This window comes from Notolepis coatsorum, assembly GCF_963971535.1.
Source record: "Notolepis coatsorum genome assembly, chromosome: 8".
NCBI lineage: Eukaryota > Metazoa > Chordata > Actinopteri > Aulopiformes > Paralepididae > Notolepis > Notolepis coatsorum.
In genome coordinates this window covers 54,836,550-54,860,109 of record NC_140172.1, presented here as the reverse complement: position 1 = coordinate 54,860,109, position 23,560 = coordinate 54,836,550, and the positions used below count along the sequence as shown (strand labels likewise).

General features: G+C 41.9%; 1 protein-coding gene across 1 annotated transcript in view; it reads right to left on the bottom strand.

Annotated features, from left to right (window-relative positions):
• The window catches only part of dlg2 (discs, large homolog 2), a gene marked incomplete at its 5' end in the record, with an annotated part of 279,475 nt that overhangs the window by 50,867 nt on the left and 205,048 nt on the right, over positions 1 to 23,560 (bottom strand). The window contains 5 exons of the mRNA XM_084320420.1: positions 9,464 to 9,605; positions 10,056 to 10,200; positions 10,724 to 10,860; positions 12,354 to 12,523; positions 20,724 to 20,848. Coding sequence (XP_084176546.1) covers positions 9,464 to 9,605; positions 10,056 to 10,200; positions 10,724 to 10,860; positions 12,354 to 12,523; positions 20,724 to 20,848 — 719 coding nt within the window. The remainder of the gene's footprint in view (positions 1 to 9,463; positions 9,606 to 10,055; positions 10,201 to 10,723; positions 10,861 to 12,353; positions 12,524 to 20,723; positions 20,849 to 23,560) is intronic.

Genomic DNA, 23,560 nt, shown 5'->3' with positions numbered 1-23,560 from the left:
TAATTTCCACCATGATAGTCCACTCAGAGCTTGGGGTTGGTGGTTGTGTGTGTCCATCAGTAAGACACCGTAGGAGGGAGGGGCTTCTCAGCGCAGCTCACTGAATCATTCATGGTCTGCTGAGCTGAACCAGCCAGCCAGTCTTTCAGTCAGTCAGTCAATCAGTCAATCAGTCAGCCAGTCAGCCAGTCACTACAGAGTACACCAGCACCACTAGAACACAGTGACCTGGTCAGGAGATTTTAGAGACTGTCTACTAGTGCTATAGTAAGTCTAAAGGTTAAACCCTTATTTATTTTTTCAATGGAGCTCCCTGTAGAAGGGATTACAGATTAGTATTACTGACAGGTTAAGAAAGCCAACTGTTGCAATGCGCACTATGCTGGTGTGGCCTTCTTAAGTATCCACTCTGTTTGAATGAACTGTAATGAGAGGGGCAATGTGAACAGAATGTGAATGAATCCTAGTTCACTTTAGGTTAGTGTGATATATAGAGTCATATAGTCGACCACAATTTTAGTTGGAAACCATGTCAGGTCCTAGTTACTGTTAGTGTACTGCACGCTCATTCTGTTTGTTGTGCGGAGGTTTGGGGTAATACCTACAAGAGCACCCTACAGGCAATAATTACCATGCAAAAAGGAGCAATCGGAATAGTGAATAATGTAGGATATTATGAACACACCAATGGACTATTTTTAAAATCACAGACACTGAAATTTAGCGATTTAGTGTAATTTAAAACTGCAAAAATTGTGTATAACGCAAGACATAATTTACTACCAGGCAACATCCAAAATATTTTCATAGATAGAGAAGAGGGATATAATTTAAGAGGGAGACTTAACTTAAAACAGCCACTACACTATAGTGGTACACACCACTATAAAAAGCATGTGCATATCTGTCTGTGGGGTGAAGTTGTGGAATAGTCTACCAGAGGAGTTAAAAGAAAGTAAAAATACTGCTAATTTCAAAAGGAAGTACAAACAACGTATCCTTGAGAAGTATGCCGTGGATGGTTAACAATGTGTTTTTTTAATAAAATTTATTAGATAAATTGTTAATTTTTTTTTATTGCTGATTTGATTGATTGTTTTTTTTGGTTGATAATGAAGATCAACGATAAATTTAAGATGATGCACTGGGTTAGGGCATTTACAAGCTTGTAGCTTCAGCTCTAACCTTTTCGGCCAACTTGTATTTTGATTTGTGTGTGTGTTTTTTTTTTGTACATGCTAAATGGCTCGAAATAAACTTAAATGTAATACTGTAATCCGAAAGGTTTGTTAGCTTGGTAAACCTCTTAGCCCCCAGAGAATGGAAAGGACTTAACCCTTCACTTAATGAAGCGTATCACAGGGGTCTATTCTCTGTCAATCATCTGAAAGAAGCTTTAGTCATCACACCACCACAATATTTGCAACCACACAAGTATTTCCTTTGCTATTTTTGTTTAAAATCTCTTGCAATTCTTGTAATAGGCCATCATAATGGTCTAACCTCAATGACATGCATTACAGAATGAGATACTGATATTATTTCAGAATTCAGATACAGTTTAATCTCAACTGCAAACGTGTCGGAGGGAGAGATAGAGATAAAGAGGGGACAGTGAAAAGGATAGAGAAGGGGGACAGAGATAAAGATAGAGATATATAGAGAGAGAAGACTTTCTTGCCCGCCAAAGAAACTAATTATTGTTATGCTTCGAACAAAACATTGTCTGCCACCAATCATTTGAGTAATTATCAATCATGCCAAAATAAAGGACATTATTAAAATGAATAGCAATTTAATTATTTTCAACTACCGGTAATCACATAATTTTTGTGATTATTAATGAACATGATAAAGTCCTCCTTTACCCATATATTTGCCCTGCCTTTGGCTTCTGAAAGTACTAATTAACTAGCCATATGTCACTTCCTGTTTGCAAAGTCTCCTTCAAGGATGTCTAAGGCTCGCCCAATAAGCATGCCTATCAAAATGTGGCTCTTTTATGGTGTAACTTTGGTATTTTACAACAATTGCCTGCTTTTTTATTTGAGTAAATGTCACTTCCTGTTTGAGATTGTTTTGGGAACCCCTTCTAGAATGTCTTTCTGAATACTTGGAAAAGAAACAACATTTGGTATATTAATGATGTAGCTAGCTGACATGTTTTAACTGGCCTATATTTGGGACAGGCCTTTAATTCTTTTCACACAAAACTGTTGCTCAGCAAGGATGGGAAATACTACTTGTTTATTTAAACCATATTGTATATTACTTGTATAGAAATTAGGTTATAAACGGGCGGCTACGTTGCGCAGTGGGCAAGGCGCTCGCAACGAATGCTGGAGACTAGGCTCGAACAGGATGCCTCCTGTTCGAGCCCCGCTCTCCACATTGCTTTCAGTTTAGCTGGTCGTCCACAGTAATACAGTTAACCTTGAACTGGAGAGTCTGGACTGGTCAGATGAACTCAATGGTACACTGGTTGAAGAAACTTGGCTTGGCTTCAAAACCAAATTTTCATCAATACTAAACAAAATGGCCCCCCTAAGAACCACCAGGGTAAAAAATCGCGCTGAGCCATGGATGCACACTGAAATACTGACCGCTATGAAAGCCAGAGACAAAAAATGCTCTGAGTTTCGTAAAAGTCAGTCAAAGCTTACCAAAAGCACGAGCAGTGAACTCCAAGACCACGTGACTGAACTCAAACTAGAAAGAAACAGACTAAGAAATGACGTAAACTCCATGATCAAAACTGCAAAAAAAAATTTCATCAATGACAAAACCGAGGAAAACAAAAATAAACCACGTGAACTTTGGAAATTACTCAACAATCAACTAGGCTGCAGTAAAAAACTCAAAACCAGGTTCTCAAACATAAACATAAAGACGGACAACACGCTCATCACAGACAAGCTGGATGTAGCCAATTACTTAAACACTTTCTTCACAAACATAGCCACAACACTGGTAAACAAACTACCCTCCCACTCAGGGCAGTATGGGGTAGAACACATAGTAGCATACTACATGAACCTAGGCGTCCACAAAGACGACTTCAAACTGGAAATAGTAACTACAGATGAGGTACTCAAAAAACTGAGCGCCCTCCAACCAAACAAGGCCACTGGCCATGACAACATCCCCTCCAAATTCCTCAGAGACTCAGCAGCAGCCATCACCCCAGTCATCACACACATAATAAACCTCTCCATAAAACAGGGACACGTCCCCAAGGACTTCAAAATTGCGAGAGTAACACCCCTGCACAAAAAGGGCAGCAAATTAGACCCGGGTAACTACCGCCCTGTTTCTATCCTTACATCCATCTCGAAAGTCATGGAAAAAATAGTATACGAACAGATCGAAAAATACCTCGCGGAAAAAAATCTAATCTACGAATTCCAATCTGGCTTCAGAACATCCCACTCCACTGACACATGCCTTCTCTACTTGAACGACCACATCAAACAAGAGGTGGACGCGGGCAAATACTGCGGCATGGTCATGCTGGACCTACAAAAGGCCTTCGACACTGTCAATCACACCATTCTGATTGACAAGCTAAAAGCAATTGGTTTTGATAGTTTATCAGTGAGCTGGATACAATCCTACCTGGAGGGGAGGGAACAGATGGTGGAAGTAAACGGTACCCTATCCCCCCCCCTCACAGTGAGCTGTGGTGTTCCACAAGGAAGCATACTAGGACCGCTACTATTCCTAATTTATGCAAATGACATGTCGTCAGCTTGTGACTGCAGCTTGTTCCTGTTTGCGGACGACTCAGCCCTGCTGGTCTCTGACAAGAACAAGTTACAGGTTGAAAAAGCCCTCAGCTCGGAACTAGGCAAAATCTGCATATGGCTCGCCGACAACAAACTATCATTACACATGGGCAAAACAGAGTCCATTCTCTTCGGTTCAAATAACAAACTCAGCAAGACTGACGGCTTCTCGGTTACAGTGGGTGACAATATTGTCACAAGGAAAGATGAAATTACCTACCTGGGTTCCATCCTAGAGGCTAATCTTTCCTGTGACAAAATGGCATCCAATGTAATAAAAAAAGTCAACCAACGAACGCGATTCTTGTACCGGATCTCCTCTCTGGTAAACAAGAATACCCTGAGGACTCTAGCAGGAGCACTCATTCAAGGGTACTACGACTATGCTTGCACCTCATGGTACCAAAGCACCTCAAAGGCACTAAAAAACAAATTACAAACATCTCAAAACAAGCTAGTCAGACTACTACTTGACCTGACTCCTAGAACCCACCTCACCCCTGCCCACTTTGACAACCTAGGATGGCTTAGAGTAGACGACAGAGTACAGCAACTTGCAATGGGCCTGGTCTACAAGATACACTACGCGACCAAGGTACCCATGTACATGTCAAAATACTTCCCAAAGGTCAGTGAATACCACGATCACAACACCAGAGGGAGCTCCACAAATCATGTAAAACCCAGATTCGGCTCAAACAAGGGACTAAACACGTTTCGCAATTATGCCACATCAATGTGGAACGCCCTGCCTAAAGCTGTAAAGGAATGTGAATCACTACCCACCTTCAAAAACACTCTCAAAAAACACCTACGTGAGACTGCAATTCGAAACTGGCCCCTACAAATGTCCTAACCTAGTTGTACAGTAAATGACCAAGTAAGGCTTTGTCAACATTCCAATGTACAGTGTAAAATGTGTGTGTGTCCCCTACCCAACCCCCCCCCCCCCCCCCCACCTCCAATGTACAGCCCTCACCCAACCCACCCAACCCACCAACCTCGTCCAATGTACAGTTTCTACGCCAAATGTATATACACTCCTTTTCTGGACACTTTTGTATCACAAACAGTACTGTATTTGCAAATCTGATATGTCATAAATGTATAGATGTAGCAGTACTGTCTATCTGTATGTCATGTATGTCATATATGTTATGATGAATTGAAAATGGGGGACCCTGGTGGAAACAAGACGAAAGTCTTTCTCTGGTCTGCATCCCCTTAACAATTGTATGTATTGAGATGTACTGTACTGTACCCATTCTGCAATCTGTTAATAAACTTTTCAATCAATCAATCAATCAATTCAATCAATCAATCAATCATACACATTGGCCGTATTACGGGGAGGGAAACTGAAGGGTGGGGATCGGGCGTTGTGGACAGGTCGGTTGGTGCGCCTGCGCAGTAGAATCAAGAAGCGACGGGGGCGGGGCCCCTCCAAAGCCCAGACCCCCGACGCTGAAAGATCGAGCCGCGCAGGCAGGGGCGTAGCTGGGGGGGGGGTAGCTTAGGATGATTCCAAGGGCCCAGCACTGAGGGGGGGCCCAAAAAAAAAAAAAGTTTTTTTTTTTTTTTTTTTTTACTAGACATCACTCAGGTGTATTATTGATGCTCTCATTGATACTATGTTTGTTTCTGAAGTGTGTGTGTGTGTGTGTGTGTGTGTGTGTGTGTGTGTGTGTGTGTGTGTGTGTGTGTGTGTGAGATATATAGAGAGAGAGGGGGGGCTTTGGTAGACTATTGCATTGGTCCATTCATTGAAGATGAACGCAATGCGACATCCTTTACTAGGCTCACCCACCAACAGTGCAGGTGCTGAACTGCTGATCCGAATGTATAGGTAAAAACCATATTATGCGTTTTCATCAATAAAAAAATGGCCAAAAAAATTCCGGTCGCGCGCTTACGCGCGCTCGCATACACTGGGGGCCTACAAATACATTCTTTCATGGGGCCCAGAATCTGGAGCTACACCCCTGCGCGCAGGTGAAAAGATGCAACGGCTGTTACCTCGAGTATCGGAGGGGACTCGTGCTATGTATGACTTAGTCCACATTGCAGCCGGCTTGTGGGAGGCAAGAAACAACGTTCGAAGACAGGGGAGGGTTGAATTGGACGATATGAAAATTGGGATGGGAGAAAAATAGAAAAATGGGAGAAAAGGTGGATCAAATAAAGAAATTAGGCTATAAACTAACAGAGAAATGAGACTTTCAGTTGTCGAGTTCAGCACTGTCCAGTGCCCATGCAGCCCACACACACTCAGCAGCTCACTGTTCAAAGAGTCAGGTGGATACAGTGCTGCAGACACAAGCAGGCTCCACTACCGTCGACAGTTTAGCCCTTCAATGTAGTTTACTTTAGCTTTTCCCTCTGTGCCGCCATGACGATCAGCAAATGTGACAAAAAAACTGCTTTGCAGCATCAATGGCAACCAGATAAATGTTCATGTGAAAACGTGTCACCACACCGGGCCAGTAAAAGGGACAGGCATCTACATGGGACTTGGCTTTTAATTAAAGTTTTACAGTCACTTCCCATTAAAACATTTTTGTGGCACCCCTTCTTGGATGTCTTAGGGTCTCCCAAAATGTATCTATACCAGATCTGGCCTTTATAATGTAATTTGGTCCTTTAATAATGTCATTTCGGCTAATGTTTGCATATTTTAACACATTTTCTGTTATAGGCCACTTTGAAATGTGGCAATGTGTAACTTCCTGTTTCAGATTGTTTTGGGGATGAAACTAGGATAAAAGCATGTGTCCAAAATGTGGCAGTTTTACTAAACACATTTGTTTTGGGATTAAAGGGGAACTAGTTTGCTATTCTTTCTCCACTATGTGTATGTGCAAACAGACATGTGTATTTGCTTTAAAATAAATAATAACCAAATATAGAAGCCAAAACTCAACAATGTTTTTGTGCTTTATGGATGCCTCTAAGGCTTTTGATAAAAGTTAACCATACTGTAACAAACTGTTTAATAAATTGTCCCAAGTTCATCATTAGAATTTGAGCATTTTGGTATGTGCATCAGGCTATGCAAATACGATGGGGTCATTCGGTGTCTGCTCATTCCAGTGTGGGTCATGGCGTCCGGCAGGGGGGGGGGGGCTCTTTCTCCATTCTTATTTAATGTGTATATGGATGTTTGTCCACTCAACTTAATATGTGTACAACTGGCTGTGTTGTCAGAAATACTGTTTTTAATCATCTTATGTATGCAAACGACTTGGTTGTGTTCTCTCCGTATAGTGCTGGCTTACAACAGCTACTTAAGATATGTTCCCAGTACGGTATATAATGTGACATCCAATACAACGCCAAGAAGAGTAACATAATGAGTGTACATTGTAAAGAAGATCGTAAGGCAGTTTTTCCAGATTTTTATCTGAGTAACAATGTTCTTGAGGTATGTAATGAGATTAAATACCTCGGCCATTGTATTGCAGATGATTTGTCTGATGATAAAGACATTCAGAGACAGCGTTGTAAATTATACGCACAGGCAAACATGCTGATAGGTAAATTTCATATGTGCACTTCAGATGTCAAAATGTCACTGTTCAGAGCGTATTGTACGCCGCTGTATACTGCTCCCCTGTGGGTCAGCTACAGGAAAAACACTATGCAAAGACTTAATGTGGCTTATAATGATGCTCTACGACTGTTCTTGCGTGTCCCTAGATGCCACAGTGCCAGCCAGCTGTTTGTCAGTGTGGGTGGATATACCTACATTTTAGAGACTTGTAAGAAACCTTATGTACATGTTTATGTGACGGTTAGAGGACTCATTGAACAGTGTTATTGTGGCCTTTAATTAATCCTGTCTAAAGTAACACCAGGTTCAATTCTATTTTGTGATGACATTGGCGAAAGAGCCTTTATGTATTTTTACTGTGTATTTTTGATACCATGGATGGTTGTTTTTACAGTTTTATATGTTTTGTATTGTATTGTTGTGCTATGTTTAAAAAAAATGTATATGGACCTTTCTAAGTGTCTGGAATAAGGTTGAATTGAATATTAGTGACATACTGTAGTTCTGAAATCTGTGTAGAATTCACCCAAAATGGCAATTGTTCTCCCAGTTTACTACCGGTAAATCTATTAGCTCTAGTAATTCTATCATACAGTCAAGACAGTTTAATTTCACATGCGTTTCTTGTTATATTCTGGCCATCTCTCTAACCCACCATTCACTTCATACACACTGGCCCTTCTACTTCATGCACAGATACATTCTTAAGTTACTTATATTAGCATTTAAAAGCCACTGAACAGCTACTGTTCTGAGATATGTTATGTGTACACAGTAGGAACTCAGTGTACTGGATCCAGACTAACCAAACACAGTACAAGCTCAAGGTATACCTCCACTATAAAATAAAACAATAGATACTAAATAAGCCACAGTGTGGTCAACATATACTGTGACTGTACTTCGACATACTAAGTGGAGGTACACAAAATTCTTATTTATTTTCCATGTGATGTTGACCAGAGTAAACCTTCTACATGAAACTGACATCAGAAACATGTGTTATGTGGACCAATGTGGAACGCCCTACTCACAGCCGTAAAATAAAGTGAATCCCTACCCACCTTCAAAACCGCCCTCAAAGAGCACCTACGGGAGGCTGCAATTTGAAACTGGCCCCTGTAAATGTCCAAACCCACCCAACCCCCTCCTAATGTACAGTTTCCTCCCCCTTGAATGTATATAGTTTCTGTTAGGATCTCTGGTAAACAGTACTGTATATTTGTATATCTTGTATGTCATAAATCTAACAGTACTGTATATCTCATGTATGTCGTAAATGTCATGATATATATCTGTATATCTGTATGTTGTGTATGTCATAAATGTCATGAATTGAAAATGGGGGACCCTGATGTAAGCAAGACGAAAGTCTTTCTCTGGTCTGCATCCCCTTAACAATTGTGTGTATTGAGCCGTACTGTATTGTACCCATTCTGCAATCTGTTAATAAAATGTTCAATCAATCAATTAATCAATTAATCAATCAATCAATCAATCAATCAATCAATCAATCAATCAATCAATCAATCAATCAATCAATCAAAGCAACAAAACTCCCCATTGCTTTATGGATGTGCTAAATCAAAATTACAAACATAAACAAACATAAACCAATACATTGCATAGTAACAAACATAAACCAACACATTGCATATAATAGGAACACAACTGGACAACACAATAGAAATACAGGATTTAGGAGACCAGTGGTTTTCAAACTTTCTTCTAGGGACCCACATTTTCACTTCGTTTTTTGTCGTGAAAACCTGAATGTAATTCCACAGGCTATATATTGATATGACTCATTAGTGATATAGTTTTCGGACCCACTTTAATCGTCCCGGGACCCGGGTTTAGTTGAAAAACACTGCAGTACAGACACACAGGGTGCTGGGGGGGGGGGTTACAAAAGACACGTTACCTAAGGACACAGAGAGAAAATGGGATCGTTCAAATTCCATCATAACACCCAGTGGTGTTTTGATAGCTTTTTGAATTGCCCCCAACACTAACATACGGTCAGGAGGAGGACAGGAGGGGGAGACACAGGTTCTACCTGTAGTTCTAGTGGTGTCTGGTAGGTAGGAAGGTGGGTAATTACCTTAAGAAGGAAAAACCATCCAACCTGTTTATGTCCTCTTCACCCAGTAAATGCTTAGGGAGGGGGGAGTAATTCCCCAGGGAGATGGGGGGCAGACCAGACTTGTACTCCAGTGTGCCGCTATTGCCGGGCAAAGAGATATGATTTTCCATGGCTGGGTTGAATGCTGAGGGTGAGAGGGGGGGGGAGAGAGGGAGAGCAACCATGAATAGAAACATTACGTACCGTCAATGTCAACAATAAACACCTGAAGAGTGAACACACTATGGCCATTTTAATGTGATAATGAATACAATATGTTTCCAGTTAAATACTTTGAAACATGTTTTCCGAAACATATTTATAGTGTTCGATCATAGACAATAGGTGATTAAATGATAATTGCGACCAATAAGCTGTGGCATTATGCCATTATTAGTTAGCGAAACAACTACGAATACAAAATGCATGCACAATCCCTAGTAGAGCTATAAGATGTATCCGTCCCCTCGCAGACTAAATGGAGACATTTACTCTACATCTTATAAACTAAACCTCAGACATTTACACTACAGACTATCTCGGCTAAACCCTTTGACTCAAAAAGACGAGAACAAGAGAAGGAGATGGAACTCACAGTGTGTGATATCAGGAGGCCCATAGGGATCTGATAAGTACACAGTGGTGGGCTTGCCCACCTTTAAGTAAACCACGTCCGACGTGTTCTTCAGTATGGCCACGGCCTCCTCGTGAGAGACCTCCTCTAGAGTGTAGTTGTTTACCTGGGAGGAGAGACGGAGAATAATCCCTGCTGGTGTAAAGAGAGACTGCTTTGTGTTTCCTCGCATCTCCTTTTCATGCCAGACGAGCATGCTCCCTCCCTCCCCCCTAACCCTCTCCCTCCAGCAGATTGGATTATGACAGATGGTATCCTGGAGAGAATACACTAGGAAGGTAATTGTATTAAACAGTGGTTAAAGCAAGGCGGAGGCCGTGTTACTAAGACAAAAGAGCCCGCGGTCTGAATCACAGCAAGTGAAAATAATGCAATACTTTTGTTTATTTATTTATCAAATTTCTTTGGTCAGAGATTTTTTGTAACAAACGTGCCATTTGGTGCATTTCCTGGTACAAAGGATTATGGGACTCATAACACATGTGGCTGGATCTTGGATGAAAAAACCCCAGAGAGAGATGTTAATCTCTACAGTAGGTATGAAAAAACACAGGAATACTATAGGCTTTACTATAGTACATCTTCCGGTTGGGGTAGATAGCCCAACCAGGCGAGGCCCACAGACTCACCATGAGCAGCCTGTCTCCAACCTGTAGCCGGCAGTCTTTCTGTGCCGCTCCGCCATCAATGATTTTGGTGACGTAGATGCTGTTGTCTCCTGGGATGTGCTGGTTTCCCACCCCACCTGCAATACTAAAGCCTAGCCCTGCGTGCAAACAAGATTAGCTGCTGGTTAGCGATGAGGGTGGTGACAGATTAGTCTATGTGTGTATGTGTGTTGGTGATGGCTGCCACGCGTGAGTGGTGAGATGAACGCGCTTGTAATTTTTAACATCTAAGCTCACATACACCCGTTGTAACTGCCATCGTTATTGCAGTGGGGATATAAGATGCACTGGACGCTTTTGGTAAACATGTGCCTTGTCATCACACCAAGATTGGCTTTTAAACAAGCCCTGAAAAGAGAAAAGCCAAAAAAATAATTCCAAATATTGCTCTGTCTCAGCTATTATTGGCAGCTTAGCCGCGTGGAGAAGGACGTGCTATGTGTACCCTTAAGTGTTCAGTGCTGCTTGGCCCCAATATATTTGATTCCCTGTTTATGTAATCTAATTTGTGGAACCAAATAAAGTATTATAGTCAAGTTAGACCGCGCTCACAAGTACTCACACTGGGTGCTGTAATCCCATAAAGTTCAGTATATCAAAGCAGGGTAGCCGGACCAGCACTCACAGGTTCAATGTTTTTTTATTGGCAGCCTGAATCAAAGCAGACATGTTTCGGACAATGTCCTTCATCAGTGGCTAGCCATACCACTGATGAAGGACATTGTCCGAAACATGTCTGCTTTGATTCAGGCTGCCAATAAAAAAACATTGAACCTGTGAGTGCTGGTCCGGCTACCCTGCTTTGATATACCAAATAAAGTATTCAAATGTATGTGTGTGTGTGCATGTACATGTACATGTGTTTTATCTGATCAAACAAGATCCTTTAAGGTTGGTGTCTCTCACACCAAAATTAACAAAAAAGAAAAACAAATGGAATATCCTTTCCAGTTATACAGAGTAGTAGACTTTGTGAATATCTGACATAAAACAAATCTCAAAAACAATACAGTCGTTAAGGAATCATTTTAGATGATGTTTCAGTTGACATGCGGTTACTGTAGTTATTAGTTCCCCCGACATCATATTTGCTTTGACGCATTTTAATTGACTTTGGATGATGTACAGCTGTTTAAAAGTATTCAAGAGTAATTGACTACCCACCACCCACACATACACACAATTGGGACTTTGAAATATGACTTAACATGGCATGGAGTGCTACTGAAGTAGGACAGTGAGAGTCCAGATTCTGCTTTCTGTCTGTTAGGGATGCACCGATATTGATACACCAGGCCCAAACAGGGCATCGGTATTGAAGAATTTCCCCAATACCAAAATCCCATACAGACAACCGTTTGTAATGTGCCAGACATCAAAGCAAAGTGACTTAATTTGCTGCATGTTTTAAAAATAGAAGCATTTTAGATGCTCTCTAATGGAGAAAATGTGATTATATCTAATTCATTCTTGTCCAATGACTGGTCTGAATCTATAATATTGGATGGAAACTCTGTATCAGCCAACACAAGAGAGTTTATAGGACTCAGAATCGCTAAGGGGAAAGTTGGGTATGGGTGCATCTGTCCACCTTTTGGTCCTTTGATGAGTTTAATCTCAATGATGGTCTCCAGCATGGGCCTGCGCCGCCGCACATAGAGCCTGACGATGGAGCCGGCCACCTTCAGAGCCTCCACCGCCTTGCTGTGGGAGACCTCCGACACGTCGGCCTCGTTCACCCGCAGGATACAGTCGTTCACCCTGGAGGGTGTGAGCACAGGAAACAGGAAGTGAGTGGGTCGTTGATGCAGATGCACGATGTACGTGAATGTGGGTTCGTAGCTCTTTAGGAACCGTTTCCTGGGAATTAGAACAATTAACGACAGCAGGATCCACCGAGATACTCAAGACATGTCATACAAGGTCGGGCCCATGCAGTCGAGTTCACACAGCAGTGCCTTCGGTCGATTATCCGTTTACTCGACCTTCATTTGAAATGTCAGTTCTCAACCGAAGCTGGTTCCATGCAGTTGTTCCATGAAACTGTAGATTTTCTTTCAAAGTTTTGTTGTTGGCCTTTGGAACCTGCTGGTTTTTGTATGCGCTAGTTGCTGGCCTTATACTACGTCCCCTGAGCCCGTTTGAATATCTCCATCACTGATGGGGGGCTGTGGGTACTACACTTCTTCAGCCGTGACGGCTGCATTCGTACAGAATATATGTGGCTATCGATTGCACATTTTATATCCTCATCCACCCTCTATTTTCCTGAAGCCTCTCTAGGTGGCTTTGACCAGTTGATTTCCCTGAAGAAATTGACAAGACGTCTACATAACGCTATCTGTTTTTTGTTTTTTATCTAGGAACTTTGACACTGAACATGATTGCATCTAGAAGTTTTTAGTAAATTCAAAAAGAAAAGCTATTTTCTTGGCAAGTCCATATGAAATAGATGGCCTCAATTCAATACAACTCTGGGGTCCAACCGAGATTGGAAATTTACCCTTTGAAAAGAAAACATGAAGGGAAAAAGAAAACCCTCACATTTGACGTACAAACACAGATTACAGCAAGCCTGCGACAATCCATACGTTTATTACATCTTTGTTGAGGAGGCTGAAGGCACTGAGGGACAAAGGAGTTATTGTGTTTTTCTTTCTTGCTATACTGTTAGGCAATTTTAAAACACTGGCCAGATGGCAGCGTGTCAAACTGTGTGTGGAGAGGGCAGCAAGGGTCAGAGTGGCTAGACTGAAGAAAACAGTATGTGTGCCACTTGCTCTGAGCCTGGTTGGTATTTTGTTAAGGTCCGGTAGCTTTGAGAGACAGCTCATTCAGAACACGGTATTTCACACAAGACATTTAATTTGTAATAGGGATATAATAGCGATGACTCGAGTACTCGCCGGTTCAACTGAGGGTGGTCCATTTTTATTTATTTTTTAAAATGTTTATATTTGGTTACTACCAAATCAGTCAACTGGGGTGCTTCTTTCTGCCACAGAAACAGAGATCTCGCTCTGAAATTCTGCGAGGCGTGAGTTGTTGCAGGAAGACAACACTACTGTAGCTAGTATCGCAACAGGTTTGTTGCATTGGAGTGCAGCTAGCTTGGTGTTATCTAAGGCAGTGTTTCTCAACTGGTGGGTCGCGGGGCCATTTTGAGTGGGTTGCGGACTCAAAGTTTTTTTTAACTTTTTTTCCCCACTACCTATCTTTGTGAAAGTGGCTTCTCAGCTCTGGTCCAGCTGAAGACAAAACAGAGGAACAGATTGGACATTGAGCATGACCTCAGAGTTGCTTTGTCTACCATCACCCCAGACTTTGAGACTCTTGTTAGGAGCAAACAACATCCCCAGTTATCCCATTAGTTCCCTGGGATGTTAAGCTAAGAAATCTGCTAAGAAGGATATATTATTTATTATTATTAGTGTTATTATTAGTTGCCACACTATTAGAATCTATACTATTCTTTATTATTATTCTTTATTCCGCCGATTTTCGCCAACAAACTCCTCCCAGAGCGTTCGCGCCCCATACACGTGAAAGGTATCAAAACGACCGGCTTGCTCCAACTCGAGGAGCTATTGCTTTTCAGAAAGTTTCACCGCACCCATTGGGAATGCATTGCAATTTAGAGTGTAGGAGCTGAAATTATTTTTTGACCACCACCTTGGGTAAATTGCGACAGTGATCTCAATTTTGGACGTAGATATAAAAACAACACATCAAAACGATGACACGGCTGTCGCCTCGCTCACAAAAGAAAAATAAATGGAATTGGACATTTCTATCTCAACTGATGACCATTTGTTTGAAAGTTATCCTCCCCATAGACACCAATGGCTTTCCACTCTAAGACAAAGCCGATTTTTGAGCTTTTCCCCCCTTGTGTTATGCTCGCCACCGGGGCCACAATTGTCGACGGAATGACACAATATCGCACACAACCCTTCATTGGGATCCTCAGGTGCCCATGTGAAAGTGCCAACGCTTCATCTCTTATCGTTTTCTTTTAATCATCGTGAGAATGAAGTCATGCGTCTGCCCTCATTGAAATACATTGGTTCGAAAGTGCAAGTCATTCGTGATTGCATCAGCCTAATTAGTGGTAACAGGTGTGTGGCTCATGTCTCAAAGGAAGCTGTCAATCAACTCAGTACAGCTGACCTGGCAATGACCTCTCATGGAGTTAACCCTTCATCGCCCCTCTGTGTAGCAGTACTGAATTGATTGACAGCGCCCTCTGTCTTGCGGGTTGTGTCATTGTACTCTGTAGGGATATCCTCTTTCATTGGTCGATGTTGACCACTCCCCCGATCCTTAGACCACGCCCCCTTAGGCCACACCCCCTTAGTGTATCTCTTGAACCGTTTGTCGTAGAGACTTGCGGGTTGTGCCATTGGACTCGGTAGGGATATCCTCTTTCATTGGTCGATGTTGACCACTCCCCCGATCCTTAGACCACGCCCCCTTAGACCACACCCCCTTAGTGTATCTCTTGAACCGTTTGTCGTAGAGACTTGTGGGTTGTGCCATTGTACTCTGTAGGGATATCCTCTTTCATTGGTCGATGTTGACCACTCCCCTGATCCTTAGACCACGCCCCCTTAGGCCACACCCCCTTAGTGTATCTCTTGAACCGTTTGTCGTAGAGACTTGCGGGTTGTGCCATTGGACTCTGTAGGGATATCCTCTTTCATTGGTCGATGTTGACCACTCCCACAATCCTTAGACCACGCCCCATTAGGCCACACCCCCTTAGTGTATCTCTTGAACCGCTTGTCGTAGAGACTTGTGGGTTGTGCCATTGTACTCAGTACAATAGTGTGTGTAATAGTGTGCTAGTGTAATAGTGTGTAATAGTGTGCTAGTGTAATAGTGTGTAATAGTGTGCTAGTGTAATAGTGTAATAGTGTGTAATAGTGTAATAGTGTAATAGTGTGCTAGTGTAATAGTGTAATAGTGTGTAATAATGTAATAGTGTAATAGTGTAATAGTGTAATAGTGTGTAATAGTGTAATAGTGTAAAAGTGTGTAATAGTGTGTAATAGTGTAATAGTGTGTAATAGTGTGTAATAGAGTGCTAGTGTAATAGTGTGTAAGTGTGTAATAGCGTGCTAGTGTAATAGTGTGTAATAGTGTAATAGTGTAATAGTGTAATAGTGTGTAATAGTGTAATAGTGTAATAGTGTGTAATAGTATGTAATAGTATGTAATAGTGTAATAGTGTGTAATAGTGTAATAGTGTGTAATAGTGTAATAGTGTGCTAGTGTAATAGTGTGCTAGTGTAATAGTGTAATAGTGTAATAGTGTGTAATAGTGTAATAGTGTGTAATAGTGTGTAATAGTGTAATAGTGTAATAGTGTGTAATAGTGTAATAGTGTGTAATAGTGTAATAGCGTGTAATAGTGTAATAGTGTGTAATAGTGTAATAGTGTAATAGTGTGCTAGTGTAATAGTGTAATAGTGTGTAATAGTGTAATAGTGTAATAGTGTAATAGTGTGTAATAGTGTAATAGTGTAATAGTGTAAGTGTGTAATAGTGTAATAGTGTGTAATAGTGTAATAGTGTAATAGTGTGTAATAGTGTAATAGTGTGTAATAGTGTGTAATAGTGTGTAATAGTGTAATAGTGTGTAATAGTGTAATAGTGTGTAATAGTGTAATAGTGTAATAGTGTAAGTGTGTAATAGTGTAATAGTGTAATAGTGTGTAATAGTGTAATAGTGTAATAGTGTGTAATAGTGTAATAGTGTGTAATAGTGTGCTATGCGACTTGCGGGTTGTGTCATTGCACTCAGTAGGGATATCCTCTTTCATTGGTCTATGTTGACCACTCCCCCGATCCTTAGGCCGTGCCCCCTTTTTGTATCTTTTTAACCGTTTGTCATAGAGACTCGCGAGAGACCCTCTCCCGTTGGCCGGCAGTGCACAGGCGTCACCCACACTTTCACAATTTCCCCCGTGCGGAATTGTCTAGTTAGAATTGTATTTCATTGGGTTTTTAGCCCTAGTTGCACTTTTGTTGCAACCCCAGTTATCCCATTAGTTCCCCCAAACTTACTGTAGGTCTGTTATGTTATGCTAAGAAGTCTGCTAAGAAGCATATATTATTTATTATTATTTTATTTCATAGGGTTTTTAGCCCTAGTTGCACTTTTGTTGCACTTTTTGTGTTTATTTCATGTTTTTAACAGTGCATGAAAGATTGTGTATTACTGCAAAAAAAAATAAAAAGTATAAATCCTAGTGGTTAGAAAATTTGGGTTGCGACTTAATGACTAAGGAAAATGTTGGGTTCCGAGGCTAGACCAGTTGAGAACCACTGCTCTAGAGTCAACAGGAGAATGAAACTAGTAAACGTCGTTCATCACTTGGGGGACGTGGTTTTCCCTCAACATCTTCACATGCATGTGAAGTGGAGACATGTGGATTTATATATTATGTATTTCTGTGTCAGAGTAAATTATAAATTTTATAAAGTATGGTGCCCCATGTCTAGAGCGTTGCTGATAAATTGCTGATGAATTCCCATTGTCACATGTACCCATACCAGTGGAACTGTTGTGCTACTGTACTGTAGCTCCACTGCTGTTTCTTAGTTGAAAGATATAGAAAAATGCAGTCCTTTGGATCTCTAGATTTTAAACCCCGCCCATTTCTGCCAAACCCTTACAAACTGTTAATGTGTCGTGATCATCTACAAGATCTTGTTTGTTTGATGTGATCCAACCAGCCAGGTACCGTTGCTTCTAGATTACTCATGGGATCACATTCTCTTAATTATCTTTGAAAATAATTAGTACTGTATGGAATAGAATAGAACATAAATACTTTATTCATCCCGAAATTTGGCACAAAAGAAATCGCTCACAGTAAACAGTAAACATTTAAGGAGACAAAACAAGTCACGAATGAAGAATAAAATAAGCCTAAGATATACATTTCCTATGTTATGTTGTTTATACATTCTATAAATGTAGATTTTAATATAAAGTATACAGTAAAGTATACTGTTTAACCTGACTCGCCAGATGGTCTGTTGCACAGTACCATCTGGGAAGTTGTCCTTTGAAACTCTTTGTAACTTTCATAACTCGTCGCCTTCTTGCTGTCGTTGTCACACTTAAACCCCTACTGTCAGTAGTTCCTCAAAGGACGCTGATTGGTCTGAACCACTTGTGCTCTTCTGATCTTGTGATCTTGTGATCTTGTGCTCTTGTGCCAGCTGCAATGCAAGGTGTTTTTCAAACAGCATACTAAACTGCCTGATTTTACACATTGGATTTTGAAGCGTCGTAATCATAGACATCATAGTACCCATCTCAAGGGTTCTGGACTATCATTTGTGAGTTTGAGAGACAAGCATAAAGACAATGTGTGTGTGTGTGTGTGTGTGTGTGTGTGTGTGTGTGTGTGTGTGCGTGCGTGTGTGTGTGTGTGTGTGTGTGTGTGTGTGTGTGAGCATACAACTATGCAGAAGTCAATGCATCTGTTTCACAACGTTATGGTATTAACCCTTTCACTGCGACAATACAGAATGTTAACCCTTTCACTGCCACACTACCAAATGGTTAACCCTTTCACTGCAACAATACGGAAGGTTAACCCTTTCACTGCCACACTACAACCGTCTGTAGTGTGGCAGTGAAAGGGGTAATGTAGAGAGTGAGAGTCAGGGAACGGTGCTGAGTGTGAAGCCCCTGGGGAGACAAACAAAATACACACACAACCTCAAACTCAAGGACACTCTCCTGAGGACTGTGGGCAGCTCCTAGGACCAGCTGGGACCCAGCACACACAGACACACACACACACGCACGCTCACGCACGCACACAATATTCACACATACAAAAACACACGACAGTGGGAAGCAGAGCAAGATAATCCACCTACTTACACATTGTCACATCTATAGCCCTGTTGCCAATAAAAGTATCATGATGACATCCCCCTTTACACTGGGCTCTTCCCACAGTCCCATTAAGAGATACATACCATGCATTAAGCAGTCAGCCTATCGTTCTGCTATAGTCTTCCAAAGCAGCACTAGGAAATAATTATATTATAATACCATCTACAAGCAGGTAAAACCCAACCCAGCCCTCTACCTCAGTAATATTGTCTACATCTACAAGCAGGTAAAACACAACCCAGCCCTCTACCTCAGTAATATTGTCTACAAGCAGGTAAAACCCAACCCTCTACCTCAGTAATACTGTCTACAAGCAGGTAAAACCCAGCCCTCTACCTCAGTAATATTGTCTACAAGCAGGTAAAACACAACCCAGCCCTCTACCTCAGTAATACCATCTACAAGCAGGTAAAACCCAGCCCTCTACCTCAGTAATATTGTCTACAAGCAGGTAAAACACAACCCAGCCCTCTACCTCAGTAATATTGTCTACAAGCAGGTAAAACACAACCCAGCCCTCTACCTCAGTAATACCATCTACAAGCAGGTAAAACCCAGCCCTCTACCTCAGTAATACTGTCTACAAGCAGGTAAAACCCAGCTCTCTACCTCAGTAATATTGTCTACAAGCAGGTAAAACCCAGCCCTCTACCTCAGTAATATTGTCTACAAGCAGGTACAACACAACCCAGCCCTCTACCTCAGTAATATTGTCTACAAGCAGGTAAAACACAACCCAGCCCTCTACCTCAGTAATACTGTCTACAAGCAGGTAAAACCCAGCCCTCTACCTCAGTAATACTGTCTACAAGCAGGTAAAACACAACCCAGCCCTCTACCTCAGTAATACTGTCTACAAGCAGGTAAAACCCAGCCCTCTACCTCAGTAATACTTTCTACAAGCAGGTAAAACCCAACCCAGCCCTCTACCTCAGTAATACTGTCTACAAGCAGGTAAAACACAACCCAGCCCTCTACCTCAGTAATACTGTCTACAAGCAGGTAAAACACAACCCAGCCCTCTACCTCAGTAATACTGTCTACAAGCAGGTAAAACACAACCCAGCCCTCTACCTCAGTAATACCATCTACAAGCAGGTAAAACACAACCCAGCCCTCTACCTCAGTAATATTGTCTACAAGCAGGTAAAACACAACCCAGCCCTCTACCTCAGTAATACTGTCTACAAGCAGGTAAAACCCAGCCCTCTACCTCAGTAATACTGTCTACAAGCAGGTAAAACACAACCCAGCCCTCTACCTCAGTAATATTGTCTACAAGCAGGTACAACCCAGCCCTCTACCTCAGTAATACTGTCTACAAGCAGGTAAAACACAACCCAGCCCTCTACCTCAGTAATATTGTCTACAAGCAAGTAAAACCCAGCCCTCTACCTCAGTAATACTGTCTACAAGCAGGTAAAACACAACCCAGCCCTCTACCTCAGTAATATTGTCTACAAGCAGGTACAACCCAGCCCTCTACCTCAGTAATATTGTCTACAAGCAGGTAAAACACAACCCAGCCCTCTACCTCAGTGGCTTGGCCGAGATGCTATATAATGACTTTTTAGGGGTTTGTGAAATTAAATACATCATTACGTTTATAATCTTAGATACAGATGCTTTTTTTCTTGTGAGATCAGGAATATTTTAAGTCTAAAGCCCTCCTCCATTGATCAACCAAGTGTAATAGCCTGAAAGGGTAGAATCATTCCTTAGTGGATCACCATGCGGTCTATGCTTGACCACATTGGGGTTTGTGAAAAGGCATTCCTCTGTTTCTATGGGTCAAACAACCACTGTTTTAGACAAACTTTCTAAAACTAAAGTCACACAAACAGCAGAGGACCAAGTGGTATTATATTTAGGATTTTAGACGTCATTAGTAGAGAGCCTATTTAAATTATTCTTCTGTAATGATTTATATCTTCTGTAATGTCTTTTCCAAGGCTATTTATTGAGTGCTTCTCCTTAACGCATGTGAAACATTTGATGTGGTTATTAGAAATGGGAAGGGGTCATGTCCAGGTTACTGACCGCAGGCGTCCATCCTCCGCCGCAGCTCCTCCGGGGATGATCTTGGTGATGAAGATGCCTGGGTCATCTCCGATGTGGGGGTTGTCTGTCCCTCCGGCGATGCTGAAGCCTAAACCTGAGTTCCCCTGTGGCAGAGGACACGAGGGGCAGCAGAAGGTGAATCAATAGACCAATATAGGAGCTTTTGTCATTCAGTGCTATGGTAAAATAATTTGTAGATTTATTTGACCCAATGTATCACATGCCATTCGGTTTCAAACTTCGGTAAAATATATTATTTGATATGCAGGTGAATCTTCGTGTAACAGGGGAATCGCATCATGATTACGACTTATTCTACCACACTTGTCAGTCCTACAGCACTGATCTGTTAAAGAATTTGAGTGTGGCTCTAGTCCTGTGATAAACGCAGGTCAGGTACAACATCTCCAGATAATTGTGATCTTTTGATTTACTTTTGTAAACATAACAACATATTTGCCAAGCGAGAGTATCAAATCTCTGTCTGAACAGAAGCCAGGCCTCCACAAACTCCACAAGCCAAATCCCCCCCCCCCCCTCCCCCCGACACACACTCACAAAATGAATGTCACGCTTTGATTAAATTGCTAACTGATGGGAAAAGGAGCTTCTCTTGATTACAAATCCACTGAGCCCCCTGGGGGCCTCCTCGACTGACTCCAATGGTGAATCAAAATCGCTGCCGAGCCGCTCCAGGGTCAAGGCTTCAGAACAACAGACACAGGCTTGTCCGGGGGATGATTTTGGTCAGACTGAAGATGAATATGGAGGGCACAGATACACAGCTCTGCATAGAGTTGGGGTAAAGCCTGTCCCTCAGCTCCCTTGTTGTCCAAATCTGCTCTGCCCTTGGCAGCAGGGACCTCTGCTATTGGCCCTGCTCTGCCCTCTCTGCCCTCTCGTCCTGATCCTTCTGGAGCCGCCACATGGAATCTGCTGCCATGCTATAAGCCTGTTATTGTCCATTCTGATTGTTCTCACCCGGCATTTCCGCACACAGTAAATTAGTACAAGATTCATCTTAGTATGCCAATTATATCACTGCTGTGTATCATGCCAAGGTGATTTAGTCACATCTGTTTTTAGTATACATACTGCAGTGGGATGAATAGTGTTTAAGGCTATTGTAGATATATAGTATTCTGGCTGTTGGAGTTATGCACCAGTCACTACCACCGTTGAGGTCAACGCTCAAAGACATTTTATGTATTATGTATCACTTGTTAATTCTCTTAACAGTAACACATTACTTTACTCATTACTTAGTTTAACTATGCATTGGAATACTTTTACATTATTTTCCATAATGTCTGCGATGTGTTCTTGCTCAATGGGCTAGGAGGGGAGGTCTGCTTTTTACCTGCTTGTCTTTGGGGAAGACAGCGAGACACATTAGCAGTCAGCAGTGTCTCTATGGTGTAGCTAGCACATTCTGACCTTGAGCACATTCTGACCTTCAGCACATTCTGAACTTCAGCACATTTTACAATACACATGTTAGGGGAGTCTTTAGACTTACACCGTGGCCTGGGTGAATACTCAATTGTGATTGGCTGGAGGGGCATTGCTGGAGCCTCATCACAGTTGAAAATGAATGGACTATCAATTCCTCAGTCCCATATGGCAACTGATATGAATGCAAATGTAATAAAAGCTCACGGACATCAGTACTCCTTGAAAGTAACAATGCCCTGTCATGGCGTTACAATGTATCCACCTAACTATTGAATGAACTGTGACCCTCACACATCAGCTGATCTAGCTAGCAGATCTGTTGGGTTTAGTATAGAATTCTAGGTATGAGTAAACAATAGAAGCTTGCACAAGCACATGGCTAATTAGCATAAGAGATTGGCGTCATGTGGCTACTTTGCATAATCCTTTCAAATAAACTATCCTCACGCACCACGCCCCCTTGCAATTCAACACACAATGAATCTGCTCAAGGCTACAACACACAGCCTGCCATTTGTTCCTGAAAATGTCGATATTGATCGCCAACCCCTCACAATTTCATTACACAATTCAATGCAGCTCGCAACCAACTACACAATTAACTGTAGGTACTGAGTTGCATATCATATTATGTGATCAGTATGATGATCAGTCGTAGAGCCATAACGACTAGCATTATCAAGATATCAGACGACCAGATCTCCTCCCACAGTGATGACGGCACCCACCAGCTGCTGTATCCGGGGAGTTTCATGGTAGTGACGGCGTTAGGGGTGGAAGTGTGGGTGTCATGTTGACAGGCCCTTTGTCTCCACCTCCTACATCCCATAGCATGACATTAAAAACCCCTTCCGGATTGAAACTTACGGCTCTATTTTGGTACTACGGGCGCAAGGCAGTTTTGTCAGACACAAGGAGACTCCTTTTCTGCCTGTGTCATTAAAGATCCACTGTCGAACCAAATACAATTAAGCCCTGCGTCTGCTCGGATGACATTTAAGCGCAGATGCCGGCTCTCTACGGTACTCGCGTGACTGTATAAGCGTGACTTCAGTAGCCTAGGCGAACATCTGTCCATATTCCCACAGACACGGTTTTGTGGACGTTATTAGATTAGATTCAAATGTATTGTCGTTATACAGCACAATGAAAATAAGTTTGGGAAATGTGCAAATGTTTCACCCCAATTTCACCCCACTCTGATGTGAATCCTTCGACCAACAACTAATTGAACGCAACATTTTTAATCTGTGAACGACAACGGGCTATTTAAGAATCAGTTGCTGCACATTGCAGAGCATTATGCACGGAAAACAGCATGGTGACGGGGATCACACACACGGGCGAAGCGAGCTCTGGCA